The sequence below is a fragment of the Platalea leucorodia genome (genome assembly GCF_965183815.1).
Source record: "Platalea leucorodia genome assembly, chromosome: 3".
In the NCBI taxonomy this organism is placed as follows: domain Eukaryota; kingdom Metazoa; phylum Chordata; class Aves; order Pelecaniformes; family Threskiornithidae; genus Platalea; species Platalea leucorodia.
In genome coordinates, this window is record NC_138825.1 from 107,158,601 (window position 1) to 107,186,111 (window position 27,511).

The 27,511-nt window shown below is 37.6% G+C and overlaps 1 protein-coding gene across 1 annotated transcript in view; it reads left to right on the forward strand.

Annotated features, from left to right (window-relative positions):
• TPO (thyroid peroxidase) overlaps positions 1–27,511 on the forward strand; it is a gene marked incomplete at both ends in the record, with an annotated part of 58,757 nt that overhangs the window by 13,052 nt on the left and 18,194 nt on the right. The window contains 6 exons of the mRNA XM_082305496.1: positions 2,329–2,410; positions 9,152–9,321; positions 12,424–12,556; positions 17,110–17,239; positions 19,920–20,126; positions 26,496–27,011. Coding sequence (XP_082161622.1) covers positions 2,329–2,410; positions 9,152–9,321; positions 12,424–12,556; positions 17,110–17,239; positions 19,920–20,126; positions 26,496–27,011 — 1,238 coding nt within the window. The remainder of the gene's footprint in view (positions 1–2,328; positions 2,411–9,151; positions 9,322–12,423; positions 12,557–17,109; positions 17,240–19,919; positions 20,127–26,495; positions 27,012–27,511) is intronic.

Consider the following 27,511-nt stretch of genomic DNA (forward strand, 5'->3'; position numbering starts at 1 on the left):
AGGACAGAGATGATGAAGAAACAGGATTTCAATCTTTCTGATCTGATCTGAATTCTCTCAGTGCCAGGAGGCACACAAGGCGCGAACATCGTTCTTCCACTTCGATCGGTCTGCGGCTGCGTGCTCTGGAGTCACCCAAGGGCCACAGCGCAGTCTTCTGTTGGTTTTTTCCTCAGGACATGACCGATCCAGTTCCATCTCCTCCTCCTCACTTCATTACTGATTTTCTCCATCTCCGCCATTTCGGTTTTTTTGAAAGTTGATGCTCGTCATTTCTGCAACTTTTTATTTTTTTTTTCTGGGAGGAGGTAGTTGGCCTCCTGCCCAACCCCCATGACTTGGAGGGCCAGTGGTTTTTCTGTCAGGGTGGCCTTCCCTTAGGCTGCGTTGGTTCGCGGCACCTTCTTCAATTTTATCCGGTGCACCCTCCAGAGAGGGATCCCCTATCCACCACCCAGGGGACGCGCCTTCTAGCCGTGCAGCCCCAGCCAAATTTCAATCTTTACATTCTCTTAAATTATATATCTGTAGATATAATTCATAAGGGATGGTGATATGATTCCTTAGGAAAGTTTTCACCTGAAGTTACTTGTAGAATCACAAATAAAATAAAATTATATCCAAAATAAATTAAACAAAAAAGCCATCCCCAAGCCGTTACTTCCAAAGGGAAATCTTTTTTTGACCATCACTGTGAAACAGGGGATCAGGTTTATTTTCCATATTGGATTCTCTACTTAGAGCTTCCATATTAATTTTTTAGAAAGACATGGTCTAAAATGAGGTTATATTGTATGTTAGTTAATACAAAAATGAGGATATTAAGGGTCTTTTCCAACCTTAACAATTCTATGATTCTATGATTCTATATATGGGCTGTAAATAAATGGAATAGATGGACTGCATGTGATTCTTTTTTATAGTAAGCGACCTTTGGTCTGATGGGAACAATATAAAATAATGTTTATTACTGCAAGAACCACATTTTTGAAAACACTGCTTGGATACCAAAATCATACTTCTCAGTAGAAAAGGAAGAGAGACAATAGAATTCAAGTATAGCAGGTGGATCTTCTCTTTTAGACCAGAGTCTGAATCAATACCATATGATGAACTATACTTTGAGCATAATATATTTATTGGAGGTAAAACCCCTAAAAGTAATTAAAACTCATGCAATATTAAATTCTAAAAGAATTAGCAGTTGTGTGGCCTATAAAGGTCAGTGTTGTTTTTTAACATAGACTCAAAACCATTGTCAGACGTAACAGAAATCTGAATGATAGCATTAAATGAATCACCTGAATATTTTACCATGCATAGGTGAAAAAAAAAAAAATTACTGCTATACTTAGATGCTGAGAAGATCTTTAGTAGAGTTGAGTAGAATTTTGCCTAGGAAAGGTTACTCCTCATCACACATTATTTTCGCTTGAGCTGAGCGCCCTATTTAAAAAATAGATCACAGAAATAGCACAACATGGACTACAGATAAACTATGTCACCTAAAATTACACTGTACATAAATGATGAACAATTGTACATAAATGATTGTTTGCAATCTATTATTATTTATGATTCAGTTTCTAAGAAAAAATGGGTGATCCCACAAAATACAGATGGGAATTAAACCACTGGACTTTAAATATGATGGACTCATTTAATATAAAGCTGGATGTACACAACAGAGGAATAATCTATGTTCCATGATAGCACTACATAAAATAGCACAGCTGAAGAATTGTTTGGTTCACATATATCTTCCTGTCAGACATAGGTGGAGAAATGAGAATAGGGTTTTCATTCATTGGTCAGATCCCAGGAGGTCTTAAAGTTTGTTAATTATGTCTGAATATGGATTTGAATTCTTCATGTGGCTCAGGCCAGCTCATATTACCTGTGAGGGAGGCTCAGATTCATCCTATCACTCCAAGGACAGTTTAATGCAAAACACGTATGAACCTGAGGAGCATAATTACATACACAGAACACAACATGTTTCAGTTGGACCTGTTACACGTGGAACTACATAACACGTGCACAGGTGGATTTATACTGGAAGAAACAGAAGCAAAGTCTAACTCTTCAGCCCTTATAAATTCAGGAAGAATTGATTTACTACCCCTACCTTATCTTTCAGAAAGGTTGGAAGCTGCAACATTAGTCTCAGGAACACTGAAATATGGAGATCATTTTAATGGGAAAAAATTACACGTACCTTAATATTACAAACCTGTATATTTTAAAAATGTAAATATTTTAATAAATACGTTATTGAATAACATATTCATGTTTCTTTCCTTTTATTTTTTTTTCCCTGTTGAGAAGAAACTGAAGATAACTGCATTACTGAGGCTATCCAGAAGGGCTCTAGTCTGGTGGATTATGCTGCACAGTATGCACTGAAAAGGTAAAACAAATTAGTGAAGGATCTATTCAGCAAAAAACTTTCATAACAGAGAAGTTTGAGATCAATCTGTTTCTTTGAGAAAACATATAATGATAGGTTATGTTTATGATGATCTGAACCAATATAACTTCGTGCATTATCACCACATAAGTTGCTCTCTTAAAATGTGAGAAAAATAAGAAGTTTGAAAATAGGAATGTCTTTTCTGTTCTAAGTAGCACACCACATTCCATTAACATGTGGCTCAAAAAATTGTAATTTGATGGGCGTTACGAACATTAATTGTGTTTTTTCCAGCATAGAGTGAGGTGGGAACAACTCCTATGGCATCGGTGTGAAGACCCAATTGCCTAAAATGGGATTGTTGAAGTGAATTTCACATTTCCCCTTCCATCTAAAACAGATGTAATGAAAGGATAAGGGAAAGGAAATAAAATATTTATCTTGAACTGTGGGTAGTGAACAACTTAGGGAAAGCTCCTTTGTGTTTGAGTTATGCTATGAGAGTGATCTCTTTCTAGGAATGATGAAAGTGCCTCAGGATGACTAGCCATGAGTCTAAAATATTCAACCATTTTCTGTGTAGCTCTGACTAGATTTCTATGCTATACAAAATTAATTTCTCTCCAACATTTGGAACACATCAGCTAAGTTTTACAGGTTGCAATCACCACCCTTTTGCTTAGACTTTCCTAAAGGACTTATCTCTGTGTTTTGAAAATGAGCCACAATTTGCAGAGCTCTGGGAGATACAACTGTTTATATGGACAGAACCTGTCAAGAACTGTGGCTGCTCAGAACATAGAGACTGAGGTCACTTTCATTTTATAGTGTTAGTACTTTAGTGACAATCCTTGAGGCATTCAAATTTAAAAACGTAGGTCTCAACCGTTCAGTGGCTCAGCTGCCTCATGTACCAAATGAAGACACTGATGTTTAACTCTCTCACAGGATATTGTGGCAATTATTTTGTCAATATTCGCCCAGTATCTTAAAGAGAATAAATGCTAAAAGATGCTAAAAGATAAATGCTTAAAGATGATTGTTCAATTCTATTAGGAATAAAACTGAGACTACTTGCTCACCCCAGATGAATCACCAGACTGTTAAGCTTCCTTCAAAATATTGTGTATGTAGATATATAGAAACTCTAAAGAACGTTGTTTTTCAGAAGTCCTATTATTGGGTTACCTTTAAAAGCCTTTATAAGAATTGCAGATTCACAGCATGGCTGAGTTTGGAAGGGATCTCTGGAGCTCATCTGTTCCAACCTCCCTGCTCAAGCAGGGCCACCTAGAGCCGGTTGCCCATGACCATGTCCACACAGCTTTTGAGTATCTCCAAAGAGGGAGACTCCACAACATCTCTGGGCAACCTGTGCCAGTGCTCCGTCAACCTTCTAGTAAAAAAGTGTTTCCTGATGTTCAGACAGCCCCTTCTGTGTTTCAATTTGTGCCCATTGCCTCTGGTCCTATCACTGGGCACTACTGAAAACAGCCTGGCTTTATCCTCTTTGCACCCTCCCTTCAGGTGTCTATATACATTGATTAGATCCCCCCCGAGCCTTCTGTTCTCCAGGCTGAACAGCTCTCAGTGTTTCCTCATATGTGAGGTGCTCCAGTAATAATTATAGACAGATTGACGTATATGTATTACAGAAAAGGCAAACAAATAGGACATTTTCTCTTCTACTCCCCTCTCCTCCCTTCCCCCGCCATCCCCTCCCTTCTCTTTCTTTTCTTCCTCTCCCCCTTTTCTTTCCTCTTTTAACAGCAGCAGCTGAAAGTTAGATCAGTGATTTAAAACTGTTAAATTAAGTACTTGATCCGATAGACATTGTTGTTAACCTTTGAATTTTTCGTAGGCAGAACATTGCTAGTAACAGCGCTCTGAGAACTGGTTATGTCTTTTGCATAAGTTTGGGGTTAAGCCTGTAAGCAGCCAAAGGCTTGCACTATCAGCAGAGCATCAAAAGATGTGCATTAGTATCACCACTGAGGCACATGCTTTCCTGTTTTATAGAATCAGAGCCACAAGTGTCCAACACCTGCATTAGGAGTCTAAAAGTCTCATAAGACTATCACTTGCTCTAATGTTAACTGGTATAAAATACTTGGCCTTTCAATTTACAAATGATCATTACCAGAAGTGAAAATTGTATTTCTATTGTGTGCTTTTATATAATTCAATTAATTGTGGCCCAATTAAATGTGCCAGTGAGAATTATAAATATCATTAAGAGACTTATTCCTATTTTAATATAAGCTTGTAAATGCACTCTGCACCTACCTCTTAGACGTTAGTCCTGGCCATTTGCAAAGTACAGAGGACCGAACTATTGTCTAATCTGATCATTCTGTTGAGGAATGAATGTGTTTAGTTAGATGCTTTTGCATTTTCATGTCAGTTTAAAGTTACTAAGGCTTCTTTCCTTTGTAAGTTTAAGAATACTGTATACTCGAATTAAGGCTTTGGTCAGCACATAGGCTAAAAACAAGAAAGGGATGCATGTGACTACATATTTGAGCTTCTGGAAGTTATGGAGGTCACAGCACTGTGAAAACTCATTTTACTTTGGCTTACAAGTAATTGAAGGAAACTACAGTGCAATATAGATGAGCTCAGTGAGAGAGAGCTCTTTGAGACTCAAAAGCCAGTTCTGAGATGAAAGGGCAGCTCCTTTTTCAGGTTAGAATAGGAAAACTCTTAGTTGTTCCATGCACAATAGTCCAACCTGATGCTTGCTGAATTCATGATCTAGGCGTCTGGACTGAAAACTGGGTCAAAATAACTGGATTTCTCCTGAGACCTCAGTTTGACCTTGAATTGTGATTAAAATGGGCAAGTACCTTTCTTCACATCAGCTGTTTAATATCATCACTTAAATTCTTGAAATGTTGTTTGTGTTTTAGAAATTTAGTTGTGTTAGAAATTACAAGTTGTATTAGAAACACCTTCCCAGGTTTTAAGGTCCCGTAGGTCCCAGTATGGTCCTCATAGTCTGCTGTGCTGTTCGTGACTGCCAAGGGCTTCTCATGACTGTTTGCTGGTACCTGCCTGCTATTCCAATTAGCTGCTGTGTTTGTTAGTCTTTATGAGCAGGTGTTCATGTTTGTCATTGTAATATAAACAGTCATAATACTATTAACATGGCATAGATGGAACATCATCATTAAAATGTATTATTTGTATTACAGAGGCAATGCCAATGGGAATCTAGACAGTTTGGATAGGACTCTCAGAGCCACATGTCACCTGTGAGGTTATGACACTTACCCAGTGGTATGTGCAAATACATTGCTAATTTACCACCAAGTGCATTATAAAATACATTTTTAAAGTAGTAGTTGCTTGCAAGAGTAAATTGTAGCTACAGCAAATCTTGTTATAATAACAACTAGTACAAATTATGAAACTTGTACTAGCTTTAACTAGTGAATCTCAGCACTGCTGGGAGGGCTCCCAATTCCAACTATACATTCTTTTTATATTTTGCTGAGTCTGCTTTTTCTGGGTTTAAAACCCAGAAGTTTAGAAGAAACTGAAGGTAACTCCAAAATGGGCAAGCAGTGCAAAGTGATAATTTCTTAGGCCCGTGTTGCACACAGCTGCAAATGATCATATATTGCTCCTGTTAGACCTTGGTAATTAACTCAAAAGGGCTGGTGAACTAGTTATGTGTAAGAGATGTGAATTATGTTGGTAGGTCAGGTGGTGCTAGATACTTGGCTTGAGCGAGTTTTAGATAAGACATATTTTTAGGCTCCTGTTTGAACTCACCCTAATAGATTGAAGGTAAGTACAATTCTAATACAAACACAAGAGGTTTTCTCAGCCTATTTAAAGAAAGAAATGATTGAAATTTCTGAGCATATTTTAACATATATTTTAACTGAAGGCACTGTGTTCTTAACAGATTAAAAATTATAGATGACAACCCTAAAAAAATGTCAAACCTTAACAGCAGATTAAAGATATTTCTCACCATCTTCATTCTGGTAAAATTACTTTTGTTTAGTGTATACTACATTTGAACTAGTTTGGTTCATGTTTTTAAAGAATCTAAATTGTAAAACCCACAATTTAAGATGCTTTTTCTATTGGCCCCTAGCTATGCCAACTCAAAAGGACCATCTGCAGAAGGGACCATCATGGGATGATCTGTATGCACAGGGAAGTGGAAAATAATTTTCAGTGTTCCAGATAAGAAGTTATAGTTGCAGAAACTCACTAATCATGATCAGCTAGTCAGTGCCAGTTTAGTCTGCTTTAAGCAGACTGGCCATGTACATACCCATTACAAGAAAGAAGAAATTATATTCTTTATAATTTTATAACTTTATCACTTTATATTCTGCACAATGTCACTGTTTTGAGAGGTCTGAATGGTGACAAATATCTAAGGCATTAATTCAGGCTAGAAATCTCTAAACAAGGTATTCTATAAATATATTAATTTAAGACAGAAAGAAAACTCAGACTCGAAATATCTGAAGCTGAAAGAGAAAGTGTAGTTCATACTCCAGAGAATTTATTTTAGGGTTTGGTGGGGTTTTTTTACTTACATATATTTTTAATTATGATCTGTAATGAGGCTCAGTAACTGAGAGTCTGGCAAGCATAAAGAACCTTCTGTCCAAACACTGTGGTCTGCACTAGGACTTATATTCTTAAACATGTATGAAAGACACTTCATGTCTGATTTCATATTCCTAATAATGATACTATCGTGGGTCTTTCTATTAGCTTTATGAGGTTATTTCTGCATTACAAAATATTGAGACACTTGTAACTTACAGTGTTCAGCTTCAGGAGTGTGGGTAAGAATGGGAAGGGACTAGCATGCGTACATTCAATAAGGGCAGGGGGTGGAACAGCCAGGAAATGTGGCAAACTAATAACTACTGTAATAGTCTTATGGTATCTGTGAGACTAGACAAAAGATAGAAAATATCCCAAAATGGAACATATCTTGCCCTTAAGGGTGATGGTGGTTCAGTTTGGGGGATTTTTTTGGGTTGTGGGTTATTTTTGATTCTTAGCTCTTAGCTACTTTGTACAAATGTTCTTATTTAACTCATTTGTACAGACATGTTTGCCTGTTCATATACTTTTTTTTTAAATGATGCATGACTGATACTATGTTCATGTGGACATTAAAATATTAAACCTGGGTTCTTGCATTTATTTATATAATCTTCCTTTTCTTTTTAACTGGGACACAGTTCAGGACTTTTAATACTCCAGATTCCCTGCCAAATTCCTAATCGTCTATGGAAAACACAAAAAACATGGTGCAGAGGAGCAAGATAGGTCTTTTTCATAGTTGTAAGAGTTTTTGAGCTCTACTCTTGAAAATAAAGGAATGTTTTTCGTATAAAGAATATATGAGCAGGCTAAGGCTCTTTTGGATCAATTAAGGACAAATTTAGCATCTAGAAAAACCCTTGGAGTTGTATTGTCTTAATGCTTTCTATGTAAGCATGTTTCTAATTTTGCAAACAGATATTTAACTGTTTTCTTTCACCAAATCAAAACTGTTTTCTCCTTTTTAAACTTGTCTCGTGCTTTAAACAAACCTAAGTGAATATGACAGCACAACATTTTCATGAAAATTGCATATCCATATAAATCTGTGCTGCAGAGAAGCCCTCGGGGATGTCTGCAACCTATGACCCTGTCTGAAAATGGAATAGACTGGAGTGTTTTTTTTCTAAGCTGTAGGAGTCAGTTTAGGACTTGGGACTTCCAGCTAGAAAGGGAGCTCTCTCTGATGCACTTTTCTCAAGGCTCTCCCACCAGTAAAAGGACAATGATAAGACAGCCCATGCTGAGTAAAAAATAAATCTTGTAGTGAATCACAAAACAGTTGAGAGAGATCTGGAGACAATCTAGGCCAGTGCTGTGCTTGGCGGAGGGTCAGCTAGAGCAGGTTGCTCAGTGCACTGTCCATTTGGGCTTTGAATATCTCCAAAGATGGATACTCCACAACCTTTCTGGTCAGCCTGTTGCAGTGTCTGACTACTCTCACAGTAAAAAGGGTTTTTCTTATGTTTAAGTGTTTAACTTTGCTACAGAAGTTATCTCATCATAAACCTGAGCTCCTTAAAGTTAAAGGTCGGGCTGAAAACTAACATATATAGCCATATAACTGTCTAATGAAGCCCTGCTAAACTAATTGCTGAAACTCCATATATAACTAGTCAGTGCAAGGCAGGTGCTTGGACCGTCTCTGAGAGGAGACATGTCTCTATCGTCAACTGCAGATGGCATCTAGACAGCTGTGGGCCAGTTGCTTGACTCCTATTGCTAAGGCATTTGTGAATCCACCTGCAATGATTGAGTTGGTCTTTGATATTAAATGTTACATGAAAGCAAAACCTACTCACTTAGATGTGTCTATAGTGGGAGTCCTATATTGTGATTATCCTGCACAAGGTCTTCCCAGCCACTTTGTGCTGCAGGCTCAGTCCATCCCAACAGTTTCTGTCTCATCCTGAAGGCTTCTCACAAGCTTAACCTTGCTGTGTGTGTCCCATGGAAGGGCACTTTCCCTTTCTTTCCAGAATTTTTCTTGCAGAACAAGGTCACAGAGTAGTCTTCCTCTCTGCTTTCCCAGCATACCCTTCAATCAAAATATACCTTAAACTCAGAACATATCCAACACAGACAAATACATCTATGAATAAGTTCTAAAAGTTTGTAAGTTAAAAAACCTTCTGTATTTTATTTCAATTATAGAAATATCCAAGGAAGGGGAATAGCAACTCCTACCTTGCTGCTGGCTTTCTCAAAATTTCCTGAACAAGAGAGTCAAGATATTTCCCAAGCAGCTGAACGAATGGAAATGTCAATTCAAGCGCTGAAACAAAAAGTTTGCCAGAAGCACAAACGATCATTGCATCCAACTGGTAAATATAGTATATTGACATTGGCAAAATACCCTGTTGATTTCTTGAATGTTGTCTTTTAGATTAAAGTTGGGCTAGCTTCACTTTTGTTTTACCTTTGGCAGGAATATGTATCTTGTCCGCACCCTGGAGCCAGGATGCCCTCTCTTTTGTTCTTAAAAGCACCTCACATAGTCACTGTTTTACATTTTTCTTTGCTGGAGTGTGGGTTGTGTTCCTATAGTTGAGGCGAGCAGCACTTTGCTATTGGCTTCCTGTGAACTCATGACTGTATATTTGTATTGCCTATAAATCAGCTTGCATATCCACAGTGTTGCAAGCTGCTTGTTTACAGTGAAATATCTGTCTTTCCCAGCACTTTGGATTTAGTGCTTCTGGGGCCTAGAATCTACAGATAAAATAATACAATTTCTACCACTCTGTGCCACTGGCATTTTCAAATACACTTCCTCTGGACATTGATGGCCTTATTAATATCCCTCTTTTAAGAAAATACTTTCTTATTTCCAAAACTAATTTTATAATACATTGCTGTTATGCATTTATTTCCACTTTATTTTTATTTTAACTGTTTTTTTATGTTAGATGGAGAAAGAAAGAGACATAGTCCAGAAAGTTCAATGATGTATAACTGTCTAAGTAAAGTAAAATTCTTGTTGCCGTTAATTAAAGATGAATTTCAAGATGTCTCTTTGGTGTCTGGAAGGCTCAAACATTCAGAAACATTGACTATTTTTTATGTAATTTAATTCTGTCACAGCAGCATGAACTGGAGAATTATAATTTGTATTCTCTGTCTTAGTATTACAACATGACATTATTTTTCAAGATATGGAAACATTAGAGTGCTGCAGACAAAAATAAATGTCCAAAGTTATTTATTTTTTTTTTTCCTTGTGGAAACATCTGGCTTACTAAACTATGGGACATTTGTAGAACTGAAAATATATCTATATCTGTATGTGTGCATATATTTATAAATACACAGACACTCACACACAGAGATACAATTATTTTTCTGCTGATGCAGTTTCAAAAGAAATCAAATTTCTAAACCATAGAACAAGTACACAAAAGTCTTGTTAATTTTCAAAACTGAAACAACTTTAATGGAAGATGAATAAACGCTATACAGTCCATGTGCCATGACAAAGAGTAGCTTTATGTGAACTAAAGAACTAAATTGACTTTAAAGAAAACATGTTAGTCAATACCTAGGCAGCACAGATAACTGGGGAACTGGGCTCGGAGCATAACTTTGAACCGTAACTAAAATGGAAATAAAGCTGTATCCACAAATTTGACATGAGTAGCTAGTGCATAATGACAAGGTTGTGTGGCCAGTCTAACAGCCCATTCTCTCTCTGTTCTCACCCCTAGCTTGCACAGGTTCTTGCTGCTCAGCAGAACATTTTTTGAGCTGATTTGGCTCTTGAACATTTTTTCACTTGTTTTTCTGGCTTGATTAGTGGACTAAAGCAGCTTAGTTCAAAGTTGGATGGGCAGAACAGATAGGTGGTTGGACTGGGTGACCTGAGTGCTGGGTCCTGCACTTCGGTCACAACAACCCCATGCAACACTACAGGCTGGGGGAAGAGTGGCTGTTGATTAACAGCCAGCTGAATATGAGCCAGCAGTGTGCCCAGGTGGCCAAGAGGGTCAATAGCATCCTAGCCTGTAACAGGAATAGTGTGGCCATCAGGACCAGGGAGGTGATCGTCCCTCTGTACTCGGCAATGGTAAGGCCGCACCTCGAGTACTGTGTTCATTTTTGGGCCCCTCACTACAAGAAGGGAACTGAGGTGCTGGAGCGTGTCCAAAGAAGGGCAACAAAGTTGGTGAAGGGTCTAGAGCACAAGTCTTATGAGGAGTGGCTGAGGGAGCTGGGGTTGTTTAGTCTGGAGAAGAGGAGGCTGAGGGGAGGCCTTATGGCTCTCTACAACTACCTGAAAGGAGGTTGTAACGAGGTGGGGGTTTGTCTCTTCTCCCAAGTAACAAGCGATAGAACGAGAGGAAACAGCCTCAAGTTGCGTCAGGGGAGGTTTAGGTTGGATTATTAGAAAAAACTTCTTCACCGAAAGGGTAGTCAGGCACTGGAACAGGCTGCCCAGGGAAGTGGTTGAGTATCCATCCCTGGAGGGATTTAAAAGAAGGATAGATGTGGTGCTTGAGGACATGGTTTAGTGGTGGACTTGGCAGTGCTAGGTTAACAGTTGGACTCAATGATCTTAAAGGTCTTTTCCAACCTTAACAATTCTATGATTCTATTACCTGCAGTAGCTAGTGGGAAGACAAGGGCAAGAGTTAGATGCTGGCTCTACCATTTTCTTTCAGCATGCGATGGTTACAGTTTGAATGGCAAGAGTTCTCTGTGTTCAGGAAGGATATTTCTCCTCTTTCATGCATACTTCTACCTCCAACTGGCCATACACAGGCTTACATGCATGTGTGGGTGAGAGAGGGTGCTCTCTGGAGCTTACACAGCAACGTGACGTTGTCCCTCATCAGCAGAATGCTCACTGGGAGACCTGTCTGGGATAATATTACAAAGATATTAATAACATGCTGTCTACTGGTATACAGCTCCCTAATTTCACCTAACTTCCAAATTCCAGCTAAAAATTCTGAGCCTCTTCCTATCCACAGCTAATTATATGGTCAACTGTACTGTCTTTAAATTTCTGCATCCTTCAGTCCCACATTTTTCCTCCTTGGCATATACTTCTGTTCTCGAATGGCATTTTTCACACCTTTGTCATAAGCACAGGGACTGGACAAGAAATGTGACTACATCACAAGGAAAGAAGGAAGCAGAGAGCAGATTAAAGAAGGAGAAAAAGGAGCAGGTCAACTTCAATTCTCAACTACGGCTGGACTACTTCCTTCTCATTCTCTATGCATCAGATAATAAAACCAGCTCTTTCTTTTCACCCTCTCTCTCCTCTAAGTCCCTGAGACAGCCTCCTGCAGCACTTCTCATTAAGTGCTCTTTCCTAGGACGAAGAGAGGGGATGCTGTAGTTGTAGCTGACAATAATGCCTTTTCTGCTGTAGCAGCTATATAGCACTAGAGCAAATTGCTTGTTTGGGTTCTTCTTTTCAGATCTTTTATCAGCTGATCTGCTCACTATGATTGCTAACATTTCTGGATGTCTGCCTTATATGTTGCCATCAAAATGTCCAAACAATTGCTTAGCTAATAAATATCGACTTATCACTGGTGCCTGCAATAACAGGTATGTATGATAAGAATTGTGCCCTGAAAAATCCTTCTTTCTTATGCTTTAAACTTGAGAAACTATGTTTACTTTTTCCTAGAAAAACTGGGGGAGAGTGACCTCAATCTGCTAACTTTGACATCAATGTGTCTTTAAATGAGGTGCCTCTGAAAGCTCCCAGGGGAAGAACCTCTTAATCTAAACTTTGGTACACTAATTTCTGTGGACAGGCTCTCCCTGTGAAAGCTTATAATATTACGTAAGGAACTTTAAATTTAGGGAGGACTGATTCAATAGATGCCTTTTTCTATATAAATTGAACAGACTGAATTCTAACCTATCATTCATTTTTGATTGAATTGGATAAAATGATGTTGGGCAGGAAAATATAATTACTTCACGAGAAGCAATAAGGAAGTCAAGTAGATTCTGATTTTTGTATTTTCCCACAACCTCAACATTTAGCAAGCATGCATCTAAAAATTCTGGGTGATATATTTATTTTTATATATCTATTTATATAAATATATGCTTATTGGCTATCTGAATGACTATTATTTATTACTATTATCTACCTGTTACCTAATACATGTGGCAATTGTTTCCTTCAAAACCCAACCTAACAGATGTACCTGTATTTTCAGAATCCTCCAATGCAATGAGGGTGTAAAACTGAGAATGAGAACCCTTTTGAGTACAAGGGTAAACGATATTTATACTCAGCAGCCTTTGGATACATAGTCATGAGGTCACAAACTGAAAGGCAGACTGTAACGTTACAAGTGAAAGGCTACAGAGCTGTAAATGAAAGGCCAGTAGCATTGCACAGGTTAAGACACTCTGCAACGTGGTGAATGAACAGCAGTAAAATTCTGCAGTTTTATTATTCAATCAGTCTGGTTTTATGAGATTAATGTGTTTTGCTACATCACAAGTCATTTGCAAGGAACATGCCTGATAGGCTCTTTGTTGAAAGGACACAACCTGATACGCATCGATGTTATAAATCTAACTATGTGGATATCCATAATTTCCCCAGGCACTTGCAGAGTTGCTTGGAATCTGAACTAACAGCTAGTATAATATTTGCACTGACAACTCCATCAGGGCTTGAACACATTGGCCAAGATTCATGCAGCTGAACACAGGCACATGACTGAAGCTCTTAGTTTGCAGGCATGGCTGCTGTAGTCTTTCTCTCCAGAGATGGAGAGAAATACACTCTGTCATGGGTAAGGTAAACCCTTTTTCTCTTCAGTGACTCTGGTAATACTAGGATGTGTATAGGAATTTCAGTGTGGTTTCTAAAGCTGGGTAGGGTAAATAAGATCCATTGAGTCTGGTTAGTGTGTAGTCGCTGTGTTCTACTTTGCATAGCTTTATGCTTGCACCAAATCAGGATTTAAACGCATCACGCATATTTGGTGGTATTTTAGACTCTTTGCTCTAAACATCTGTACAAGGTGCAAGGCAGCAAAAAACCAAAACCAAAAACTTTGAAATCAGCAAGTTAGATCTTAACTTAGTCTAAAACTTTGTGAGCACCTTGAAATATTTCAAGCTATACTGTCTAGGGACATGGTTTAGAAGCTAGGTTAACGGTTGGACTCAATGAGAGGTCCTTTCCAACCTTAATGATCCAATGATTCTATGAAATACATCAACATAAAAGGCCCATTATACTATAATGTAAACAACATATTCTACAATGTAAACCAGCTTCAAAGACTTCAAACATTAAATGATGTGCCAGTCTGCACTTTTCCTTGCTTTACAGCTGCCACTTTCAGGTGGAAAATATATCAGGACCTATGTTGTATTTGTAATTTTAGTCACCAGTAGGAATGTGCAACTGTGCTGTAGTTCAGTAAATGCTGCATTTCATAGGTGAAATTTAAAAACAAAATTCACAGTGGAATTAATTGTTTACCTGTAAGAAAAATCCATTTAAATCTGTTTAAAAGTGAGTATGAAATTTCTTTACAGATGTTTTAATTAATTAGTTCACATATTTGGGACAAATCAGATAGATTACAAAGTATTTATTCCACAGCACTGAGATTACTTTGTTTTAGTGTGAACTTCCTAGAACAAAGGCATAACAGAATAGCATAAACATGGCCTTCTAAGAAGAATATCAATATAACATCAGACATTCCCAGCAGTGTCATTATCCACATTTACTAGTAACAGATATCAACAGATTTTACTTTTCTTTCTGCCTGAAGGCATATGTGTGGATAATAAGCAAAATAAATTTACAACATTATTTTTTAATGAAGAATAAGGAAGACAAGGCAAGTCCAAATAGCTATTTATTTCCCATTTTTTATCCCAACTAACTAGCATTGATCTGTATAGTTTTTAGTGTTTAGTGCAATGAGAGGCATCTGAAGGTGAAGGAATTACAGGTACTAAAAGAATGGAATCTCACAGTGCAATTAACCTCACCTAATCTTAGCTTTCTGAGGCAGTTATATGTCTACTGCAAAGGTGCAACTTTGGTTGTTCCTAATAGTGAGAGATAGGATGGGATGACAGGATGGCACCCAGAAGTTGTGTGTCTCTCTGGCTTGATGGACAGGTGCTTAGATGACTCGATTATATTTTGTATGCCTAATATTTGGGCAGCTAGGAGGAATTTTATCTGCAACATTTCTTTTTCATTGCTGTGTCATTAACAATTTCATCAGGTAAGGACCTGATGATTAGTCTGAAGCTCTAATACCATCAGAGTTAGGGGTATGAATATGGCTCACCTAGTGGAAAGAATGAGCAGTCCCAACTGAATCCATTGACTATAAGAAGGAATTGAGATGTTTCCTTTAGGATAGCTGCTTCATTTCAATACAAGCTAAGTGTTCAGTTTAGTGGCAGACTTATTTTTCAGAAGTTGTCCATGTTTGCCAGAAGTTATGTCCATGGTAGCTCAGAGCGATGTAAAACATGACAAAATCCAATTATTAAATTGACATATGGCATTCATTCTTTCTACCTGAAATTAGGCAGGACATTAAAATAACATTGAAAAGACATGAATCTGGATAGTGAACTGCATCTTAAAACTCCAGGTTCTTTCTAAGGGAGCCAAAACACAATCCAAACTGTGCAATTCCAGTATTTCACAAGTGAATTAAAAGTCCCACTTCCCATAAACAGAATGTATAGTAATCAAATTTGACTACTCTATAAAGCTGTATGGTACCAAAATCTCATTATTTCGGCTGCCCTGGATAAAAATCTTTTTAACTCAAGCAAGATTCCAAGACGTTAACATGTTTAATGTAATAATAAAAAGGCATGTGAGAAGGGTTTTACTGAAGTAGCATTCCAGTGATCTGCTAAAATATAAAAGCAATCAGGAGAAAAATCACTGGTTAAGCAGTTAAATTAACATTTCATTATTTTTAATTGAGTGAAATAGCACTACACTATGTGCAGTATTTTATGCAATTTCAATAAAGGCAAATCAACTGTAACTAATTTGAATGCTTTATTAAAGCATACTTCAACCTTCAAGTGTGAATTATTGTGGATAATTAAGTGTATTACTGTACCATATAACTTGGCAAATTGAGCCACTTCAGTGTGCCAGAGATCAATGAAGTATTAATAAAATAATTGTTCCCTCTTTAGTGTCCCAATAGACATATAAATGTATGTTTTAACACCATGTAGTTTGACTGACTGTCTGGGAATATTTCTGGTTCTTTGTGGCTTACTTTACAATTTTGCTCAACAGGGTACATTGCAAAAATTTTATTTCTTCTTTTTAATATCTATATATATTTAACAATTATGAAATATATTGAACAGGCTATGTTAAAAGAAATCAATCTAACAACAACAAAAAAAACCCTAAAATACTCTCTTAGGAAAAATTCATTAGAAATGTTCATGATAGAAGGAAAATTAATTGGGTCAAGCCCAAGACTCACTGACTATACTAATAAATAAAAATGCTAAATGATTACTTCTGTATGACTAGTATCCATTTTTCTTTTAAGCTTTCTTCACCTTTATTCTAGGGCTTCTTTATATTTTCCTAAATCTTGATTTCTTAGCTATTGCTCTAAACAAACATCTTTTAAAAGATGCCAGCAAAGGCACTTAAGTATATATTTGACTTTATGGGGAATGAGGACACTCTCAGAAAATCACCATCAGGGCAAGTATTTCAGAGATGTCAAAAGGTATATGCCAACTTACATTATACACCTAAATAAGATAGTAATATTTCATTAGTAATTTAATTTTTCTTTATTTGCCTTTCAAGTCAAGCTGATGTTGGCACACATGAAGACCAGTATGTGACGACTTTTCAAAGATCATTACATGAACATCTTGTTGCAATGGAATATTGCTCTGTGGCTCAAGTTTATTTTATATTATTTTATATTTGTATTATCTTATATTCAGATTTTTGTATTCAGAATATGAATATATTATAAATATATTTTAAAATATATAAATATTTTATATTCAGAAGATATTCAGAGGTGCGGGATTTTTTTTTTTTATTTTGCCACTGTTGTTGTTGTTGTTTTGGGTTTTGTTTTTTCTTTTCCCAGGGAACATCCTAGATGGGGAGCATCCAACACAGCCTTGGCTAGGTGGCTTCCACCAGCCTATGAAGATGGACTCAGCCAACCTCGAGGATGGGATCCCAGTGTCCGATACAATGGAGTCCAGCTACCCTTGGTTAGAAAGTGCACCATGAGATCACTTGAAACATTTACACTGGACTATAACCATACCTGCCACCACAGACCTCCATTTGTATCAGTAAATCAAATAGCAAAATAAGCCGTTGAGCTCGGTTAAGGATCTGCTAGCTTTGCTAAAGCATAAGTTCAGTTAGCTGAATAGTGAGAGGTCCCCTCCACCTGGGCTGGGGTAAGCCCAAGGAGCAGTGCAGGGGGGCACTGACTGCCTGGGGGCAGCTCTGCTGAAAAGCACCATGGGGGAGAGCAGGCAGGGCATGAGCCAGCCGTGTGCCTGCCCTGGCTTGCACCAGGCACAGGGCAGCCAGCAGACCCAGGGTGACGATTGCTCAGCCAGACAAAAAGTGGTGCAGGTGAATCTAATCACAGCCCTCCCATGCTGAAAAGGCTGTTGTAGAGAAGAGGGAGGTCTTCACAAAGATGCTCACTGACATGGCAAGAGGCAATGGTCACAGGTTACTCCAGGGGAAATTTTGTCTTGATACAAGAAAAAAACCATGTTGTGAGAACAATTAAATGTTGGAATAGGCTGCCTAGACAACTGCTAGAATATTCCTCATGGGAAATACCCAAGACCTGGCTTGATGGGGCTCTGAATAACCTAATCCCTGCTTTCAATAGAAAGCTGCACCATGTGGTCTCCAGAGTTTCCTTCCAGCCTAGAATTTTCAGTGATTTTATGATTCTTTGTTTCAATAATGGTGCCTTTATTCAGGGAAGGAGAAGGGGCAAAACAGGGTTGGATGTTAACTAAATAAATATAAAGCACATAGATGTGCTAGCATGTGTATGTGTGTACGCATGTATACCGTTTCTCCTAGATTAGCGCACCTTAACTGAACAAGTATTACTGTCAAAACATAACTTCATTTTTTAGACAGGCCAAGTTACTGAGCTAAGGCAGCAATGCAATATTTATAGATTTTTAGCAGCTCATATACTTAAAAAATAGCAGAGCTGCTATAGAGGGAAGTTTGAACAAAAAATATTTGCATAGAGGACTGAGTGAAAAATTCCCCCGTGCAGCGTGCAATGATTTGGGCTGGATTTTCTATTTCTGCTTTGTCATCATTGCTTTGAAACTTGACTTTTAATGGACTCAAAGTCTTGTTATTTTAACCACCGTATGTTTGATAAGGATGAGCAAGAGAATTTAGTGTTAATGTCACCTGCAACTCATGTTATTAATTAAATAACATTGTCTCTAAGCTGCACAATTTAGCACTTAAAGATGAAAACCTGACATTTACATAGGTAAATTTCCATTAGATGGTACAAACTGCCTTTTTATAGATTCATTAGGGAAGTAAAACACACTAAAACAAAACTACATAACTGCACCGAATCTGATCATATCTGATCATCAGCAAGGTTCTCTGCTTTATTTTGAAGTAAGGTAGGATAAAATTAGTGCCATAGATGTTTTTCCTTATTTACATAATTAAGTCTTTTTTTTGTACTTTTAGCTATCTAACTATATCCTTTAAAAAGCAACATGCAAATCATGTGAAGGTGAGAGATACGTGTGAGGGTTCCTATAAAGCAATATTAGAACACAGCGTAGCTGTGCAATTTAACAGTAACAAGAAAACCTTACTAACTGCAAGAAAAAAAGTTTTGTGCTTTGTAGCCACCAAAGCTATTAAAATACTGATATAAGGACTTATATTCCTGATGAACTCTATGTATCTGTGCTCTTGACTATTTTAATATAAAGCCTGATGTTCCTAACAAGTCCCATGTTGCCTCTTGTCCTTACCAATTCTATTTAACTGCATCTGCCTTATACATTCATTATATAGCCCTTATATGTATTACAGACTCTGTGACTCTGTTTTATGTGCTGCCCTTTCAATTGCTTGACTTCTAAGGCAGCTGGTGTATGTGAGGCAATATTTTGCAATATGAGGGAGAAATCTGTGAATAATGATACCCTAATCATCACAAACTGACTGCTGATTTTGCTCTGATGGTTTTGCTTGGTGACTAGTGTAGGCTGGACATGTAGCATAGATGTCTCCATGTGTTCTCCCTCAGAGCATCTATATCTCTGTGCAGCTTTCACAGAAGTGCCTCAGAAATATGTTTTGGCTGCTCCCTGCCTGTGAAAATGAAGCAGAGCTTTCAGCTACCATGTATTTGCAACCTAGCTTGTCTCCTGGGCTGCATAAACTGTTCCATTTACTTAGGAGCAGCCCACAGCCTCTGTGTATCCACAGTGATTTGAGGTTGCCCAGCAAACAGAATTCATTTCTAAAGGAGCAGAAAACAATAAATAGAAAGAAAACTTTTAGACAGTCTAAAAGAAATGTGTGGTTTTCAAAATTCTCTGGAAAGGAACAGATCAAATATATATTGCTCATTTGGCAAATATATACAAAAACCCAGCTGAAACATCTTTGACTCTGCTTGTGGCACTGGTATCTCAGCTCCTGAACAGAAGTAAGACTCTGTCAGAGGTTGGATTTTTTATTGTTGTTGGGCTTTTTTTGGTTTTGTTTTTAAGAAAACTATTAAAAGTACTCTACAACATAAAGTATTTTAAAGAAAAAAAAAAAGATAGCTTTTATCACTGTTCCCCCTGCTTTTTAGTGTGTTAGCATTTTGTGAGAAGTAAATACTACTTGGTACTCAAGGTAAATTAGTTCTTTTCCCAGGTTCGTGAAGTGACAAAAAAAATTATTCACGCATCTAATGAGGCTGTTACTGAAGACAACCTGTATTCTGATATTATTATGGTGTGGGGACAATACATAGATCATGACATTGCATTCACACCCCAGAGCACAAGCAGAACCACCTTCCTAACTGGAAAGGAGTGCCAGATGACATGTGAAAAACAAAATCCATGTTTTCCAATAAAGGTAAGATTCTAAATTAATTTCTTCAAGAGAAATTCCAGGCTCTAAACAGGTGAATAAAGTAAAGAATATTAGTGACACACACACACTGAAATAATTATAAAGCAAACTGATAGATCATCCAGAAATATTAGAGCAGACAGTGATAGAAAAATGGAAACCCAATGCAACTATTAAATGAAACAGGTGGATATTTGAATTGTTTTGTAGAGATAACAAACTATAGCTAAGGTACTTAGTACAAATATCAAATTTTTCTGCCTCTCAGGTTTATGTTGCAGAGAAACCTTACTAGTCCCCTCATAATGTTATTGTTCTCATGCTTTAAGGTTTTGAGTTCCATTGGGGAAAATAGGGAAGTAGTCATAAATAATTCTGTTTTTAAATTGCCAGCCAGATAAAGTGAAAGAATCTTAACTTTATTCAGTGAAAGCAAAGATATTTCCAGCAACTAATGCGAACTTTTGAAGAGAGTTATCTTTTCAATGTATGTGTAAAATGATCTTCAGGGAGCTGCTGAAACTTACATACATCACCTCTTTGCTTTGAGTAGATGGAAAACATGAATTCAAAGCTTGTTAGAAGAAACATAAACTGGTATAAATATAGGATCTTATATGCTCATCTGATTATTTTAAAACTATAGTATTCTTTCACTCAAAAAATTAAGTAGCAAAGTCAAATCACTTTTTTGTTTCTCAAACCGCAGCCAGTCCATCTCCTGCTACAGGAGACCCCCGTGCCCATTACAGCCCTGGACTGATGCCCCCATCTCTATCCAGAGCAACCTAAATTACTTTCCTTAGGGTTGGAGCTTGGTTACAGACCAGATTCTCTATGCACTGAGGCCAGTGTAGGGGATAAGTTCCATCAGAACAGAAAACTCTTTTCCCTAGCAAACTGTAATTGATAAGTATGTCACAGTCTTCTCTTGCCTTAAATGCCTCATTCCACTTCCATTAAACATAAAGGAAAATAACTGCTAACTGTAATGGGAACTGAATCAGGTCTTGTGTTGAAAGATGGCTCATCTTCCATTTGGTGAGGGAATCTAAAACACAGGGAAGGCTAAGTGAAATTAATGACTGCCTGCAATTTTACCGCAGGAAGGTAAATTTCTGTCTCACCCAGCACATACGGACTTTTGAAAGTTTGCCAGCATAGCCTGAGAGCATTCAGTAAGAGCACAGACTTCTTAAAGAATCACATTCTCAAGACACATTTGAAGTATCACATGTTTGAGTGTCTGGGTAGCCTGGTTTGGCCACAACAGCTCTAATTACAGTGATTCTTCCATAGGTCTGACAAAAATCTCAAATTGCCATCTGGTGCAAGAAATTATTTATTTTACTCCGTTTATGCTGTTAGGTAATAGCCTTAGAAACGTTCCCATTCCCAAAGTCTTGTCAGGAGAGGCTAGGGCAGAAGTCCAGTCCCTCACCAGCAGTGCGTCACATTATGTGTGAAGGAGGTGGAGTGTGTCTCCACCATAGGACACAAGGTGGCTATGTATTGACTCCCATTTTTAAAAAGTCAGTTTACTGTACATATAAAACTGAAAAAGTCTTCTAAAGTTTGTTTTCTGTTTATGACATATTCTTTGAAGCAGTGCAATTAGTATTGATCTCTAAGTGCAAAACCACCACTTTTTTATTACTAAATAGATTTTTTAATTGAGAACAGACTCATACTGTTGCAAATAACTTGAATTAAATGTGGATCACAGGGACCATAGAAGTATCATCACTGAACCCTGACTAGTTCAAGCCTAGAAATTCCATCATCTGCTTAAAAAGGAGGCAATTTAAAGGATCTTCTGAAAAGGACACCAAGGCTAACATTATTCATGTGGCAGTGGCATTACGGTACAGAGAGAAAAAAGCTGCACAGATTACCGTGGCATATACCTACACGTGCATCCTTCAGTGCTCTAAACAAGGGACATATTTTGGATTACTGTCTTGGAGCTGTGAAGAGATTCATTACAGAACATGTTTCAAGGATGTTCTTTAAAGCAAGTTACTTGTACTAAATCTAGCACTGAATGTAGCCTAGGAGCTGCTCCTGCTCAGCAGTATAGCCTAGCAGGGGAGTGGGGTCAAGGCATACCAATGGCTACGTTTGGTAGTTAGTGTCCAATACTCAGAATGGCCATGGCGGGGACATATAAAGAAATTCAGACACACCCCTGTAAGTATTAGATAAGCTTCCCACCTTGTGGATTCATTACTTGATCACACACCCATTAATCTTTCAGCCCCATTTTGTTATTTTTCTGTTATTCACAGCTTAAAGAGGGACGGATATGAAGATGGTTGTTCTTTTGCTATAGTATGTCTAGTATTTTGTTACTGGTTTTGTCAAAGGCAAAGAATAGACACCATATTAAAAAAACATAAAGGAGGGGGCTCATAGTTATTAGTGTGACCAGAGGAACTGTTTTTTGAACACTGAAACAAAATGCTGTTTCCCCCTAGAACTGATTTTCTTCCTGAAATCTTAAGTAAAGCTAATCTCCACCTATTAAATACCTGGAGAACAGCCACAGTTAGATTTATACGTTCATTTTGTGTGTGAAGAAACTGTGGCTGGTTTCCAAAGACAGTGAAATCAATAGCATATTATCCAACAATGTAAACATAGAGGCTGCAGTTTGCTCTCTTGCTGTGTTCCTGGAACAGTGGCACCCAAGGGAGAATCCACCCACGGAAAAGGAGAACCGTGTTCAGAGCTACGCACCCTCTCTGGGGCTTTCACTGGGGAAAGGGAGCTCCTGACTGTGCAGGTTAGGGAAGCTGTCTGGAAAATGTTCTGAGTCAGTGCAATTCAGTGAAGGATTGAAAGCTGTGGTAGTGCATTAATATTAATAACAAGCGAAGGTAAATTATTCATAGGTTAGCAGGAACCATTATGATATTCTATTCTGGACATTTTCATAATAAAGGCTACAGAATTTCACCCAGTGATTCTCACATCAAGCCTGTAGCTTCTGGTAGAGCGAGCCTGAACATGCTTTTTCTGTATCTTTTCAAAATCCCATAATGTGGAAAAAAAAAAAAAAAAGAAAGAAACAATGACTAGCTTTAGTTTATACTTCTTTTACAGCAGCCTGACACATGGAACAGGGTTGCGGAGATAACCTGTCATTCCTCAGATGATAATTTCAGGTTAGGGCTGAGACATAATGAGGCATTAGAAAGACTTTCATAGGACAGCTACTGACTTTATTCAGTATTAATTACATTGCTGACAGTAAGTTAGACATGGTGCATACACATACTAAGATAGAATCCTGAAAAGCCTTCAGACAGTTAGTTCAGATACAAAAAGGTGGAAAAGAAACAGAGCCCCAGAAAAGTGAGATGATTCGCAAAAGGTGGCACATAACATGACAGGTTACTGTCTCAGCTACAAATGGATCAGTCTGTGTGTGCTCAACAACGAGCAAAGTGAGCCCCTACCTTTTTCTCCTGTGCTTCAGAGGTAGTAGCTCACTGTCAAACGGGGTCATTGACTCTCCTCCGAGTTTCACGTCCACAAATAAACGTTCATGTTTTCCTTTGGAAAACTTTCATAGACCATAAGCTAGGTTTTCTTTTAAGTCTACAGCAAGAATCCTTTTACAAGGTCATTTCCCACAGAACAAATTCACAATAAGGAAGACTTCTTTAACTGAAATGACAGTTTAGACATTGTAGTACACTGAAACAATCAGTGCCTTTCATTTTCTGACACATAAAAGAATTTCACCATAAACAGGTTCAACTATGCATATATAATAACAGTTTAAATCAATGTGCAGCTATACTAGGAAAACTATTGTGGCCAGAGAGGTATTTGTTGTGATATTTTTTCCTCTAGAATTATGCAAGGCAGAGAAAAAATTGATATGGATATTCTTCATTAGTTATGGAGAGAAATGTGATTCTGTACCCATTTCAGCAGAAAAAGGTCATTTTTTTTCTTGTTATTATTTTTGATGTCATTTGAATAATAACATAAGGAACCTCTCATTTGCACATTCAGCTGCTGGCTGCACACTGCTTATCCCATGAAAAGGGAAAGGACTGCATTGTGCAGTTCTGCCAGCCCCTTAATGTTCATTACTGCTGTTTTTCTCCACTGGGGCACAGAACGGTTTGAATTGAAATTGCAGAGGCAGTTAACTAAAGATTATTCAGTATGAACTTCATTCACTGTTGATATGGTTTTTTGTGAGCCTCGCTGTTTAACAACTTAAAGGTGGTTCATACATTTTTTCCTAGTGATACCTGAATTCTTCCAGGCTTTCCTGATAACTAGAAGCAAGAGGCACTCAAACATATACAATGCTGTGGCAGGTATTTGTAGCATGAGAACAGACAAGAGACAATGTAATGATATTATAATGATATTATAATCTCTTAATAATGAGAACAGCAAAAGACTTAATAATAGAGACAAATACTAAATAGAAAACCCAAGGCAGAGAAATTACTGATGTCAGCAATCAGTGAAAGAAAGAAAAAGGAAAAGAAATGACGTAATTCCTTCAAAAATAACCTACTTGATTTGATAAAACCTAACTAATAAAGAAATATTTGTAAAATTTCTTTACCAAACAAAACCTGAAAACCAAATGAAACCCTTTTTTAACTTAAATGCTTTATTGGTATCAATTCCTAGTGCCATAAGTTCTCAGTACTAAGAAAATTTTATTTGATGTAATAAATGAGGTAATGCTGTTATTATATGAAGCTCTTGAATTCCTTTCCAAAGTTGCCTTATTACTTTTACCCCCAATTTAATGACTATTTTATCTTCACAGACTAGTGTCTGTATTATTAGAAGTATGAAGAAGAAATTACATTTTATATAACACCTGCAGTATTCACTGTCTTCTGCCAAAGGGTTTTCGAAAATGAAAAGCAAGGAGATAGAATACAAATAAAAAAGGTTAGCTCTGGTGTCTGCACAAAACATTTTTTTCTCTTAGTCAAATGTTTGAAGATTTTTTTTTTCTGGGATATTTCAGCAGCTTTAGTAAGTGTTATCTGTTCCTATTTCATGTTGATGAATTGATAAGAAAACCCCGGTATTATATTCCCTGAAACTCAGACTCCTTGCTTTTTATAACATTTTTAATTGAGGTTAATCTTTTTTAAATTTTTGGAACTGAAACATTGCTATGGCTAGTTGATGGTGCACAATGCAGTGCTGTTAGAATTTGGAAATAATGTGCTTTTCAGAAAAACAGAGTTTATAAAGCCAAATGTGCATTGGACAACAAAGATAGATTTTAGTTATTTTGAAACCTGGCAGTTTTTGGTTTAGTGATGAACTCTATTCTTTGAAATAGAATTGATGTTCTGAGCTTCCCTTTTGGATATCCTACAATGCGAATAAAACCTTTCTCCCTCTTCCTTTCTATCCTCCTCCAAGATCTCTGCTGCCCTCCCCACATCTGTTGTTATTCATGCACCATTTTCCATGCTCTCCTGTGGCAAAACTTCTAGCTGTCTGGTTTGGGATGTATTTTCCCCTAAGACCCTTACCTATACCCCAAGATCCAATTTCATAATTCCCATGCTTCTCCCATGCCCTTTACCCGTATTTGAAGTCGCTGACTCCGCAATGGGTTGGTTCAGACTATATGAATGCTGACTATCCAGCATCCACACAAATGCTGGATCACCATTTGACTTCAGTCTCTCATCTGTGTGTGGGTCAAACCAATAAAGGACTCGAAGTCTTTAATTTGGCAAAGGCTATGTTCAGCCTTTGCTTTTTATAAAGACAGTCAGAATTTAGTACTTGTAAGACAGTGGTCGCTGCAAAATAATGTGGGGGAAGGATTATGGGGGACTGGCAGAAAGCAGAGTGAATAATTACATACATCTTTTTTAGTTAGGAAACTGGATTAAAATTAGGTATCGAAAAAAGCTTATACAGCATGCTACTGCAAACACTGAAACTCTTTGTTACATTTTTATGTATACATGTAAACCTGCTGTTTCACTTGGTGTTCAGTAGAACATAATTAGACCGGATGTTCACGTCTTCACTGTGATACATTTCATGATGAATTTTCATTGTGAAGCCAGGCTAATTTAGGTGTAGATTTACACAAAAGGGGTTATATCAGTAGCTTGCTTTTACAACAGAGTAAAGGTTTTGGGTTTTATTTCTGTCTTCGCTTAAAAAGGGTTAAATCAACTTTTTGCTTAAATTTAAAGGAAAACCATCTCTACAGGTTTAGAATATGTCAGTCCAGTAGATGAGATCTGAACAACTGAAAACTGAGACAGAAGATGGAAATATTTACACAAGCCTTAATTCAAGATCCACAGTTGTTACCTTCACCTCAGAAAATACATGGGTTTTTTTATGCAGGTGACCACCAATGATAGATTAACTGCAGGGATGGATTGCCTGCCCTTCTACCGCTCATCTCCTGCATGTGGCACTGGTGATCATGGTATTCTCTTTGGAAATCTATCAGCGCTAAATCCAAGACAACAGATCAATGGCTTAACTTCTTTCCTTGATGCTTCTACCGTCTACGGCAGTACCCCTGCCATTGAAAACAAACTGAGGAATTTAACAAGCAAAGAAGGCCTTCTTAGAGTAAACAATAAATATTATGATAACCATCTGGAATACCTGCCTTTTACAGACCAGATCCCGTCACCTTGTGCACAGGACTCGAATGCAAGTGAAGATGAGAGGATTGAATGCTTTATGGCTGGGGATAGCCGATCCAGCGAAGTCACATCTCTGGCAGCTATGCACACACTGTGGCTGAGAGAGCACAACCGCCTGGCCAGAGCCCTCAAAAACATCAATGGCCACTGGACTGCTGAGACAGTCTACCAAGAAGCACGAAAAATTGTCGGTGCTCTGCATCAGGTTGGCTGCTTATTTGCTTATCTACATGTTGCAGTGAATATCTTAGAATCAATTACGAAGCTTCAAATATATTTCTGTGGGTGGCTTTGGAGATGATGTTACCTTTTCTTTGCCACCTATTTCTGCACTTCAAATTTGGCATGTTCATTCTGTTTTCCACTTTCCTGAATGCAATGTCCTTGTCCTTCGTTTGTCCAGATCCCTCAGTGCTCTGATTTTCATGGCAGTTTCTACTCCATTTCATCTTTCTGCAGGCTTCACCAGTGTCTATTTTGTCTATTGAAGACGCTTTTTCAGATGCATTTCTCTGTAGGGTTTTTTTTGGTAAAAGAAACAATTAAAAAGTAATGTCTCTGTATTTACATAGTGTTCAAAATGCTTACTTTCTCACAGGAATTATATAAATTAATAATGTCCCTATGTAAAAATGTCTGTGAGGTTCTCGATGCATTAATGCATAAACTTCAAGGGATACTCTTGATAGGAGATAGCAGGAGAAA